Source organism: Armigeres subalbatus, chromosome 3 (assembly GCF_024139115.2).
Source record: "Armigeres subalbatus isolate Guangzhou_Male chromosome 3, GZ_Asu_2, whole genome shotgun sequence".
In the NCBI taxonomy this organism is placed as follows: Eukaryota; Metazoa; Arthropoda; class Insecta; order Diptera; family Culicidae; genus Armigeres; species Armigeres subalbatus.
The window spans coordinates 332,848,557-332,862,207 of NC_085141.1; the positions used below are offsets into that span (position 1 = coordinate 332,848,557).

At 41.0% G+C, this 13,651-nt stretch overlaps 1 protein-coding gene across 1 annotated transcript; it reads left to right on the top strand.

The window, feature by feature from the left end:
• Positions 1 to 1,617: 1,617 nt before the first annotated feature.
• LOC134222737 (uncharacterized) lies at positions 1,618 to 13,450 on the top strand. The gene is made up of 4 exons (XM_062701900.1): positions 1,618 to 2,746; positions 2,822 to 3,295; positions 3,657 to 4,466; positions 13,302 to 13,450. Exons 1-4 carry the CDS (start codon positions 1,618 to 1,620, stop codon positions 13,448 to 13,450), a joined length of 2,562 nt encoding a protein of 853 aa, XP_062557884.1.
• Positions 13,451 to 13,651: the final 201 nt, after the last annotated feature.

A 13,651-nucleotide genomic window follows, 5' to 3' on the forward strand; every position in this document is an offset into this window, starting at 1 on the left:
AGCGTCGCAGTACAAAAATCGTAAGAATTTTTCGAGCCTATGTCAATTTAAATCAATGTACGGAATTGATGCAGAATGGCATTTTTTGCTACATCACATGGCAAAGGTCCTTGCGATGCTATTGGAGGAACAATAAAGCGCATGGCCACAAGAGCAAGTTTAGCCAAAGAACGTGAGCATCCAGTTTAAACTGCGAAAGAACTTTTGATTGGGCAAATCGTAGAAAAGAAAAAGATTTAACCAAATTATCATTTTGTTTTACTACTACTGAAGAGTACGAAATAAAGGCTTCAGAGCTCAGCGAGCAATTTAATAACGCGAAAACGATCCAAGGAACCCAAAATTTCACTGTTTCATTCCATTGTCGGAAAATAAAATTAAAGCAAAACTATACTCAAACTGTGCTGATAATAATTCAAAAGTGTTCGATATTTTAAAAAATTTGAATAAAAATAAATAGAAAATAAGTATTAATAAACTGTTTTCATGATATCATAACCCATACCAAAATTCAAACCCAAAACTCTTAGAGTTTCTATAACAACATTGTGTAACTGCCACATTTAATTTAATACTTAGGATAATATTAATTCATTTTTATTTATTTATACATATAATATTTATACATATAATATACATAATATCGATGAATACATAAATATGGAATATCATACAAACAACTTGTTTAACTCACGCAAGGCCCTTAACAATAAAATCAGCATCAAACTGCGATTCTTGAAAAAAAAATACACGGAAATTTTTTTTTTGTTTACTATATGTGAAAATTGTGAAAACTTTTTTGTTTATTAGTTTACCATCACCAAATTTTTATGGTAGATAGCTAATATAATGGACCGTTTTCCCTAAAAAAATTACGTTCGAAAAATGATAGGGTTTTGAGATATTTGAGTTTTTGTGACAAAAATGATATTTTTAAAGGCAAAATTTTTTTTTTTACTGTGCACATTTTCTTAAGAATCACCATTTTGTTGTCTAACTTTGCTGAAAAAATCATGACAATCGAACGTTCCGGTTTTGCTGTGCAGCTTTTTAAATATTTTTGGACCATTTTCACATACACCCTTTTGAAAAGTTAGTCGTGACTCAATATTAAGATTTGCTATCGAAAAATGACTATTTAGATAAAATTGAAATACTGTGCAAAGTTTCAACTCAATAGAAAATCATGAATTAAAAATTTTCTTAAATTTTGATGCTGTTGCTTGGAATCGCTCAGTGCCATTACAGCAACCATCTAGTCGGGAGATCGAACGATCTCGATGAAATTGCAGTTTTTGGTACTGAAGCAGCCATCGTCGGAGCTGCCAACTACGCCGATCGACATTTCGGCGTGGAAGATTCCAAGCATCGAGCTAGCAGATCCACATTTCAATGTTCCCAGAAACGTAGACCTCGTCATCGGTAGCGAAACGTACTGGGAACTCCACACGGGACGGAAGATTTCTCTGAGTGGGTGGTTTTCCGTGGGTAGTCGAAACTCTCTTTGGTTGGGCGGTCACTGGTCCCGCATATCGCTCGGCTACCTGTATTCCACGGTTCTGCTACCTCTCCACTGCTGACGATTGACTGGAAGCCGCTCTAAGCAAGTTCTGGGACATGGAAACAATTCCATCGGCTCCAGTTCGATCTACCGAAGAAAGTATATGCGAAAAACACTATGCTGCTACTACGATGCGCAATCCCACAGGGCGGTACATTGTGCGTCTTCCGAGAACTGAAGATTCCGAAAAGGTTCTCGGGGAATCAAGGTCGATTGCTGATCGCCGCTTCCTGAGCTTGGAACGGCGATTAGATAGAGATCCTGCTACCATGGACTCATACCATCGATTCATGGGAGAGTTTCTACAGCTTGGTCACATGCAGGAAGTATCAGAGCCTGTAGATGATCGAATTAAACACTCCTACATCCCCCACCGCGTCATCTTCAAGGAATCCAGCACTACCACGAAGGTCAGAGTAGTTTTCGACGCGTCATGCAAGACCTCGTCCGGCTATTCTTTGAACGACACGTTTCTTGTTGGACCAGTCGTCCAGCAAGACCTCTACTCCATCTACACGAGATTCCGGACAAAACGCATTGCCATAGTAGCAGACGTCGAGAAGATGTACAGGCAGGTATTGCATCATCTCGACGATCGCCGTCTTCTTCGTATCCGCTATCGCAGATGTCCATCCGATCCGATCGCTACGTTCGAACTACAGACCGTGACATACGGTACGGCTAGTGCACCGCACCTTGCAACGAAGACACTCCAGCAGATTGCCATCGACCAGGCGGAACTCTATCTTGCTTCTGTCGACCCAGTGGTGGAAGATTTTAACGTCGATGATCTGTTGTCCAGCGCATCAGACTTGGAATCCGCCAAAGCACCTCGCCTTCAAGTCTATGCCATGCTCGGTTCCGCTGGATTTCCGCTGAAAAAGTGGGCGTCGAACGCTCCAGAAGTTCTCCATGATGTTCCGCCAGAAGATCTGGCCATACAACCTCTCCACGATCTGCAGGATGAGCAGATAATCTCCACGCTCGGCCTATTGTGGGATCCAAAGGCCGACAACCTTCGATTCAAGGTAGAAGTACCTCCCCCGGCGGCCATCCTTACCAAGCGGAAAGTAATGTCGTACATCGCCAAGATTTTCGACCCACTGGGGCTTTTGGGTCCGGTCATCGCAAAGGCAAAGCTTTTCATGCAGCGTCTATGGGCATTGAATCATCACGGTGTTCTCTGTGAGTAAAATTCTCCATTGCCGGATCAGCTGCAACACGAGTGGAAGCAGTTCCATACTACGCTTTACATTCTAGCTACAGTCCAAGTTCCTCGCTTCGTGTTTTCGTCAGTCGGTGCTACTATCCAGCTCCATTTCTTCGCCGATGCATCCTCCGTTGCATATGGAGCTTGCTGCTTCGTTCGCACGAAATCGGCGAAAGATATACAAGTCCACCTGTTGACATCGAAGTCAAAAGTCGCACCGCTATCCATGCATCATTCCATCGCAAGACAAGAACTCTGTGCAGCACATCTAGCAACTCAGCTCGTCAAGAAGGTGGATGCCTCGCTGAAGACCACCACCATCGCCTATTTCTGGTTCGATTCCAGCACCGTACTTCAATGGCTGCGCGCCGTTCCAACCCGCTGGAAAACATTCGTCGCTAACCGCGTATCGAAGATTCAGGCCACTACAAATATAGACCACTGGAGGCACATAGCTGGTTCCGGAAATCCTGCCGACGATATTTCGTGCGGCCTCAATCCAACGGACATTATCAACTGTTCCCGTTGGTAGCATCCCTAGCAGCACACATGTTCCACATGGGTTACTGCAACTCTTATGTGACCAGATTCAGTCACAATCAAGTTGCTGCAACCATTTTTGTCTAACCTGTGTTGCTCGGGATGGCCCTTCCTGGCTCGCACTGTCACCTGAATGTTGGCCCAAGACCGTCATCGACCGAAGAAGGGCGCAAAGCACCTATTGTGGCAATGACCACCACACAAGCATATTTCTGTGGAGATCTGTTTTCCCGTTACTCTCCTACAACAAGTTACGTCGTGTGGTTGCATTCTGCGAGCGCTATATCCAGCGATTGAAGGAGCGCATAGAGTTGCGCAGTTCCGGATCATCTCTTTCTCCGTTAGCCATTAGTAGCCGAATCGTTTCAACGTCCATCGTACCACTCACCACTTCCGAGCTCCAGCACGCTGAATACCAGCTCTGCCATTTAGCGCAGAAAGGAACATTTGCTAAGGAGTTGTCGGATCTTTCGAATGGCGAACGTGTCGCCAAGACATCATCGCTGAAGTGGTTGAAACCTTTTGTTGATGAAGACGGTACTCTTCGCGTCAGTGGTCGCCTACGTAACGCCGCACTATCCGTCGCAAACAAGCACCCGATCGTTCTGTCCGCCAAACATCCGCTGTCTACTCTGCTGGCTAGCAGTCTTCACATTAGCCTACTGCAAGCAGGGCCACAACTCCTGCTAGTCGACCATTGTGGACCATTGTACGTGAAGTCAGCAGTACGAACCCGTGGCCCCACGAAAGTCTACGTGGCCATATTCGTTTGTTTCTCGACCAAGGCGGTCCACATCGAGCTAGTGAGCGATTTATCGACTCCAGCGTTCCTAGCTGCACTCCGTCGTTTAGTCGCCCGCAGAGGAAGGATCGTCGAACTCCATTCGGACAACGCCACTACCTTCAAAGGAGCTTCGCATGCACTTAACCGAGTCTATCGCATGTTGAAGACTGAAGCCGCCGATCGAAACCAAATCTTTGACTGGTGTTCCGGAAACGAAATCACCTGGAAGTTTATTCCACCACGAGCACCACATTTCGGAGGCCTCTGGGAGGCTGCAGTCCAATCGGCGAAGCATCATCTGCTGAAAGTAGTCGGCAACGTCAACCTTGCCTACGAGGATCTACTGACCTTGCTGGCACAAGTCGAGATGTGTATGAATTCTCGGCCTCTGACACCGATACCCAACCGACCTAGATGTCCTGACCCCAGGACACTTCCTTGTCGGAAGCAACCTTCAAGCGGTTCCGGAATCAGAGTTAGATTCTCGAATATTTGCATAAAAGCAGACAGTACGATAGCATAAAACCAAAATTTGCTGTAGAAATAATACAAAATAACGGTATGAAAAGTTAGCAACAAAATTGTCTTGTTTTTTGTTTCTGATAATTTGTTTTGGGATCTTTGTCATTATTATCTCCGACAAAAACAAAGCTTTGTCGTTGATTATCTTTTGTCGCTTGTTTCGCAAGCGCATCCAAGAAAAATTGATTCCCTGATGGTGTGACAGAAAATTTCTAAAACATCGCGTGGATTGGGTGATTTTAGGTTAGAAAACTATATTTCGATTCGGTGAATTTAGTTTTTGGCTGCTTACCTTAGAAAAATTGGAGCACTGTTTGGATTTTTTCGATCAACCATTTGGAATATTTTTTAATGCCCTGCAATCAATAGATACTTCCTCAGTGTTGGTGGAGCCCCCGCAAGAAGAATGGTGTTACTGCGGATTGAAATTCCGTACAATCTTGCGTGGTGGCACGCCCGCACGTCAAGATTTTTTCCTCCGCATTGGTGGGATGCCCACAAGAAGAATGATGTTATTGTAGATGCCTGCATTCAAGAATTTCTTCCTTTGCGTTGGTGAGACGCCCGCAAGAAAAATGGTGTTATTGTAGATCAGAATAATGGAAATCACGCCTGGCGAGACGCCCGAATTCACGTGTTTGCGTTGGTAGGACGCCCGCACAAAAAAACGTGTTCTTGTGGATCGGAATGATAAACAAATTCGCGTGGTGGGACGCTCGTATTTAAAATTTTCTTTCTTTGCATTAGCGGGACACCCACAAGAAGAATGATGTTACTGTAGATCGGAATGTTTATAATATCGCGCTGTAGAAAGTTCGCATCCATGTGTTTCTTCCTCTGCGTCGATGAGACGCCCGCAAAGAATAGTGTTCTTGTGGATCGCGTGATGTAACGCTCGCTATCAGGAGTTTCTTCCTCTGTGTTGGTGGGACGCCCGAAAACATAATGGTATTAATGAAGGTCAGAATGATGACAATCTCGTGTGGTGTGATACCCGACCCATATAGCACACGCAACATCTTGCTAAAAGCACCTTGTTTCTATTCAGTTTCATTAAAGGCATTGGAAAAACATCAAAGCATGAAAAAGTTGCATCAAGATGTCAAAACCGTTCGAATTGTGATCAATGTTTCGTTAAAACTGCAACGCAGTACGTGTTTGACATTTGGAAACAAACAAAAAATACTGCACTTCATGTTGCAAACACGAAACAAAATCATTAGGTTGCATATTTTTTACCATGTAACTTCAATGCGTCTTTCAAAATTTAATTTTTTGTTTAAATTAAGCTGCAGATAAGTTGAATGTGTCTTTATGTTTAATTTAGCATCGTTCAACGTTTTGACAACTCACATTTTTTTCTGTGATAGTGCAATCAAGTATCAGGAAACCCGAGTACAAAACTTCATAATCGTATGGTTTTTATGGTGAGTCAACATGCAGTCCCTTCGAAGTGTTGAATGCTGTTGTGGTAGAGTGCAGGACTATCAATCACAAAATCCATAAATTGAATCTAGTTTTATATTTTTATTTTATTTTTTTCCGCTGTAGTATTTTGCCACATTATTGCAATTTTACTGCAATCGAAGGATGTTTCCACCTCTTGCGCTTTTTAGATTGCAAGAGAGTTATATTTGATGGCACATACGCAAAGATTGTTTCATTCCGAATAGTTGCAACACAGTGAAATGTTCAGTAGTGGAACAATTTGTGCTGCTTGGGGAATTCATGTGTTTCTTCCTCTGCGTTGGTGGGACCCCCGCTCGAAAAGGTGTTCTTGTGGATCGAAATGATCAAAATTCTGCTTGGTGGGACGCCCGAAATCAATAGATTTCGCCAGGAGAATGGTGTTCTTTTTTTCATAGCATTTAATTGTTAGGCTCAGTCGTGTCTAACACTTTGCGGAGCTAATACCAATTTTTGTAATATTACAAAAAAAACGTATTCTATTTATCAAAAAAGAAAATTATAATAATCATGATTTTTTTTTATTTCATCCGCCCTAATATAATACGCTGCAGCTATTCTTGTTTTGTCATCCTCCATTACCTATAAGTTTACATTCGCGTTTATCTTCAATCCATTCGTATGTCGGCACCCTGAACCATCCCGAGAGGTAGGTCCGACGAGCGCGGGACGGGACTGTGGCCGCTCTCGCTTGTAAAAGAATTGGCCGCATCGATTACTATATCAGAATCTGCTGGTTGTAGTTGCTATGTCTTGATCGCTTTCTATTTCAATTTAGTCCTGCACTGTTTACCGTCGCTGTTTTTTTTTTTCAACGCCAGAATCGACGACTGTTTAGCTTTTTACTACCTTTCTTATTTTAAGTTTTTACTTATCATCAAATAACCAATTTACGTTTATCTTGCAGCATCGGGCAGGCTTTTTTGACATGCGTTTCTGACTTGCAAGCAAAACACTTCACCTTCATTCCATCATAATGGAAACTTCCTTTATGATGTTGAAAATAAAGTATCTCCGGAATGTCTTGTTTCATATCTATGTACAGCCCACGTACTCTCGTGAACTTCCCAAGCTGGTACTCTGCGGGAAATCGTTGTCGTATGTACGTGCATTTAACCTTACCGAACTTAGACAGCACGGAACAGACGTCGCGATCAGAAATTTTCGGTGGCAGATAGTGAATTCGTACATATCTAGTGTTTCCGTCTGCCACGGACATCCGCACCAAAACTTTCTTCCCATTGGTATAATGGAAAGAAAGCATCTCGTCGTTATTTTCAAGGGAATATTTCATCGCATCCTCACTTTTGAATCGAATGAAAACCGAACGATTGAATAAAGCACCGAAAGCAAACGCGCGGGTCAACCAAAAATGCGTCTGTTCACGTAGAGATGGGATCGTTCATTCGAATGATATACAATTTCGCGTTGTGGGACGCCCGCACTCAAGAGTTTTTCTTCACCATTGGTGGGACACCAGCAAGAAAAAAGGTGTTATTGTGGATCGGATTGATAACAATTTTGCGTGGTGAGACTCCCGCATTCATGTGCTTTTTCTTTACTGCGGTGCTTACAAGAAGAATGGTGGTTTTGTGGATCAGAATAATAAACAATTCATCGTGCAAGCAATAGATTCTTCGTTTGCGTTGCTGGGGCGCCCGCAAGAAAATTTTTATTACTGTTGAACGTTAAGTAGACGTTTGCTCAAAGAGAATAGAGGTATAGAAATAGTAGTAGTAGTAGTAGTAGTAGTAGTTTTAGTAGTAATGATTTGTATAAAAAGCGAAATTGAGTAATTGGTAATGGTACTTCCATTGCGAATCCAGATGCTACTGCACGGGAATGTCTTGAGAGTGATTTTTCCTATTTAGGTTTGGCACCCATGATGTATCCAAACTATTCTACAAGTACTGCACACGCCATTGCTCCCGTCGGAGTCAACGTATTTTTTTATTCTGATAGCGAAACGCAGCCCAAGCCGAGTAACTGTTTGCCCACTTGACGACTCTGGGTCAGTAAGGAAAAATGAGAACTTTGAGATAATGGGCCCTTCGGTTCTTTTTTCCTTTTCCTTACATCGTCGTCGTCATTTTCTTCGCCGTAAAATGCTTGCCCCGATTAGAGTGGGGTTCAATTTCCAGCTGACAAGTTTGTTTTTCAATTTTTGCTCATTGGCCGACGCATACGGACCGTACGGCAACGGAAGGAAGGTGGCAGGAGTTGTTGATCCCTTTGCGAAGGGATGGTGGCACAGCAAATTGGTATCGTCTCGTTGGCTGGAATACCGTCGCTGCCGCTGGGTTTTGGGGATCAAAACATCAAATGAGGTAGTGGTTGTGGAAAGTGGCTGTGAACACGACCTCGATCCTACCCGGCGGCGACATTAATCGGGGAGTCCTTTTGGAGGCAGTGAAATTGAGAAACGTTTATAAGCAAATTAATTAGTCGAATAAGTTTTTTGCATGGCACCGCGGTTTGTGAGTTGCTGTAGAGCCCGGAGGGTGAATAAGTACGGAGAACTTTGCGAATTTCGAAAAATATTAAGCACGTCTGGTTTGGTTGATTATGTTAACTCATATGCATCATCACAATTAAATTAACTGCGCTCGTACTACCAAGAGCGATAAGCTAAAATTATGAACTTGACAAATAACTGTTCTATGTTTTTCATACTCCGATGAAAAACGAATACACGGTGAAAAACAAATTTTAACGAGAAATTGAATTGAAATTTTTTAATGCATATTTTACTAAATCTATTTAAACTTGATTATAATTTATTTGTATTGAGCAATAAAAATATCTATTTCTACATTCTCTTTTTTATGTAGAATTTGCTAAAAAAGTAGCACGTTAAGCCAATATGTAAAACAATATAAGATTATAAAATTTTTAAATTTTTGATTCATCATAACAACGCGGATTCGGGAACTTTTTTCCTCGTAGCGAATTTGAACGCTTCCCAAAATGTTTCTCTTGTTTTGGCGAACTTTGGCGTTCAACTCAACGAATGCACAGATTCGCTTCCCGGAAGGAGTGGAAACTTTTCGACATTCTGCTGGATGTTTCTTCCGAGACACAAATTCATGTTCAAGACGGTGTCGCGGAGAATGTCATCTCGTGGCACTGCAATCGCGTTATTTATTTGCTGGCTTTGCAGCAGCCAACGTATCGGTGTTGTCGCTGGTGGTGGTGCAAATGGGGGAGAAAGCAAAGTTAAAATTTATAAGCCTTTTTCCGCTCCAATATTGTTTGTGAGTTTAAAATGTGAGAAGAAGAAAAATGTCGAGCTCTATCTATTTCGGGAAGTCTGGGAGATGATGAAAAGCCGATATCTGGTCGGTGCTGGGAATTTGCGCAAGAACTGGTCCTCAGACACATTCCAGCGTAACGCGACACCATGAGGAGCCGACTTTCAGCGAGAAATCAGGTCTGCATTCGAAAATTAGCCTCGGGGACATATGATTAAACAGGTGTAAAATTATCCTCACTAAATTTCCTTTCTGATAGAATATTCATTTTGAGATTTTTCGCGTTGAATATGATAAATATAGCGCGCTGCATTTCGTAACGCGACACCATCGCTGAATTGCACTTTTTCGCATTTTAAAATGCAAGTGCGTTTTTCAGCTCTGGTATACGGTTTGGAGTCTCGATTTATTCTAAGCATTTCTCGTATACATCAACAGAAATGAGGCTGTGAATTAAAATTGCAGGAAAAAACGGAAATTATAATGAAAATAACTGAATTGATATGAACACCGCCGCGTTACGCTGATCGACAAACAGTCTCCTGCAAATGGTGTCGCGTTACGCAAACGTGTTTATCGTTGATAGAATACGTAATTTCAGCCGATTTCGATGCGACATGTTATATTCGACACAGAATATTATCACATTATCTATCGTTGAATGTAGTTCGAGTTGGTGGTTACGATCTGGAGTTTCAGTTATTAAAGTTTGAGGGACTAACCGGCACAAATATAGAACTGAACCAATTCCATTCATATCACATATTCAGTTTTAGAAACAAATTAAATGATAATGGGTTTTCCTATTTTTATATTAGTCACACCCTAGTATGACCCGGATCGGTTTTAACACTGAAAAGTTCTATATTGCCTTTTTTCTACGTTAACCATTTTGAAAGGTGATGATGGCCCAAGAAGCTCAGCAATGTTGAAGAGGAATATTTCTGTCGTTTTTTATTCTACGTTTCTACTGGAACGTTGTCTGTTTTCAACTTTTTATTTATTTCCGAAAAGATTGGAATACGTCTCATGTCTCAACCAATGTTTATCACAAGAATGTATGCGTCGTGCCCTGAGTGCACTACTTTTAACTACATTTTCAATCTTTACGCTATCATCAACACTACTCAGAAAATAAATACTCAATTTTGAAAATAGTGTTTATATCCTGGTGTAAAATAATTGTCTATACTCAATCCAGTTGAAACCCGAAATTGGGTGCTAGCGAAGTTGGATTTTTCTCACAATCCGTACGTTAAACCTATCTTCGGAAGTGGTGCGCTGAATAGCGCTTCGCGATATGAAAACAGCGCACCACTTCCGAAGTTAGGTTTAACGTACGGATTGCGAGAAAAATCAACTTCGCTATCCCCAATTCCGGTTTTCAACTGGATTGAGAATATTGTATATTGTATATGTAAGCGAAGTTCATTAGGATGCCTGATATAATATGTCTTTATTAACGAACTAAAATAACTAAAATATTAAAAATCATCAAATTAAATGGAGAAAAGAAAACACTAGTCTTTCGGTTCCTCAAAGCTAAAAATATGTTTAAAAATCAAGATAAAACTTGTTATGAAAAACATAACAACAACAACAAAAATATAATCATACTTGGCATCCACAAACAAGTTTGACGGTTCGTGACATGGTAGAAGGAAACCGTGTTCGTCAGCAAACTGTTGGTTACGTTTACTCATATGAGTGGCATGGTGATATTGCGTGGAAAAAAGAGAGGATTAAAAAAGCCTCACTATTTATTCGTGAAAAAAAACTCTGTTTCACGTGACATATTAACGGACGACCCCAAAGGGGTCACCAAACACCAAACATTTGTAATTTCCCACCACTCCGTAACATTTTTGTATGGTAACCTATTTTTTGTAGTATGGAGAGTTACCAAATGACACACCCCGTTACAACCCCAATTTTATTACGCCATTCATGTATAAGCCCTAAATTACTTGAAAGAAACCATTGTGATACTGTATCAATAAACCGAAAGCATTTTATCCCTTATTACAGAAGCACATTCAATTCGCGTAACGCGACACCATATTTTTGTACCTAGTGTAACTTCATGGAAAATGGTCCGATTTTGGATCTTAATACACGAAAAGAAAGCTCTTGACGAGTACTAAGAGAATCCAAAATATTACTTTTCCAATGTTTGCACCGTTTGTCTAGTATCAATTATACGACTATTTTCGTAACGCGACACCATTTCAATGTCACTGTTTTTAAAGTACAAATATTTCATGTAAACTAAAATTTTCGAAGCAATACAATGTGCACACAAAAAGATCATTAAAAACTGTATTTAATTACGTATTCATCAATACATTTTCACCCAAATAGGTGCGATAGAGCACATTTGTAAAAAAATGATAAGGGAGTCTTTTTTTTATACTAAAAGTCTGCTACTTTGATTGGCTATTAAACAATGTTTCGAAAACATTTTTCAGTGGAAGAAATGTTTTTCTTGTAATTCAATATGTATGTTTTCCTGTCCTACAGATATTGGATCCTAATTTTTAGTTTGAAATTTTGGTTCCTTGGTGTAGAAGTGCGTGGATTGTGTCCTCAACAGAATATATTTTGATAGACTGGTGACATAGTTTTCATTATTAATACGTGTCAATCTGGATTATCAAGTTTCAGCCAACGCAATAGAACCATAGCGAACTTGTCCTTATTTTATGAAAATAAAACTTATTATGTTCTAACCAAAGTTTTGAAATTTCCCTCGAAATCAGGTGTTGGTGTTATAAATGCCCAGAGAGAAAAATTACAAGTTGCCGACGTATCCTTATTCCTTCTTGGTATGAGGAGCAATAAAAATTTCATCTTTCGATCTACGCTTTTGCGTCTCCGATGACCAGACATAGAGTATTAGGCACTATCTCTATCACTGTTAACAAAGTTCTCATAGAACGCATCCTTTAAGTCATCAGGGGTGACATTGCGCATCTCGAATCGAATCACTCGATTCGTAAGTTTTTGGATTCGTTTCGAAAAAAATGCGGCATTACTTAGCAAACAAGGTTACTCTAACTTGACCCTAATGTGAGTGTAACCTGTTAGAAAGTTACTCTAATTTTCTCACTAACTTTAGAGTAAAATGAGACTAAAATTAGACAGATCTGCAACACTTTTGTTAGGTATGTTTATGATTTATGCATATTTTAATCTAACACGTAACCTTCACATTAGATGAACGTTAGCTATGTTTCGCTTTAGGCGGTTAGGCAGTGGTTAGGGTATTTTCGGGTGGATTTCATGCTGGTTTATTTACATTTAGCTGTCATACGAGCAAAAGTGCATGTATTGGCGCGAAATATATTATTAACCAACACAAGCACACTTTTGCACCGAATCACAGCTAGATGCAAACAAAACTGAATTAAATGAAGAATAGTTCGTTTATTTTGTGAAATTATTATTTTAAAGTTTGATTGTTTTATTTACAAAAGTGCGTTCGCGAAGGCTTTCCTTACCCTCAGTCTATAAAAAGAGGTGCACCAAATTTCCGGCAGCAACGATCCATATTCGCCGGTTTATGAAAAGCTGAGCCGCAAGCAGCTGATTTACGACGTCGTGCCTCTGGAACTGGCTTCGGTCCCGAAGACTCCAATCCGTGACAAATTGGCGGCCATGTATCCCGATGCAGTGTTCGTTTTTGGACTTGGAACCAACTTTGACGGTGGCAAGTCGACCGGTGCACCGAAATGCCGGCAGCAACGATCCATATCCGCCGGTTTATGAACAGCTGAGCCGCAAGCAGCAGATTTATGACGTCGTGCCTCTGGGACTGGCTTCGGTCCCGAAGATTCCAATCCGTGACAAATTGGCGGTCATGTACCCCCGATGCAGTGTTCGTTTTTGGATTTGGAACCAATTTTGACGGTGGCAACTCGACCGGCTTTGCAATGATCTCGACATGCCAAGAAGTTTGAACCCAAGCACCGATTGGTCAGCCACGAAGTGTTTGGAAGAAGATGAATCGCAAGCAGCGCAAGGAACGCAGGAACCGTATGAAGAAGATGCACGGTAACAAGATGGCCAATGGCGGACAGGCCGTGACGAAGCAAGAAAGTCGCTTGGAGTTGTGATTTGACTCCGTCAATAAAAAATTCTCTCGATAAAATCATATTAGTCTTCATTGAATTTTGAATTTAAGTCTCTTTTAATCCGAAAACAGTAAATAGGGAATAGGAGCTACTTCCTTAAGCAATTCCTCTAGGAATTGTTCCAGGAAATCTTCCAGCAGTTCCTCTAAAAACTCAATTAGGAATTTATTCAGGAGTTACTTT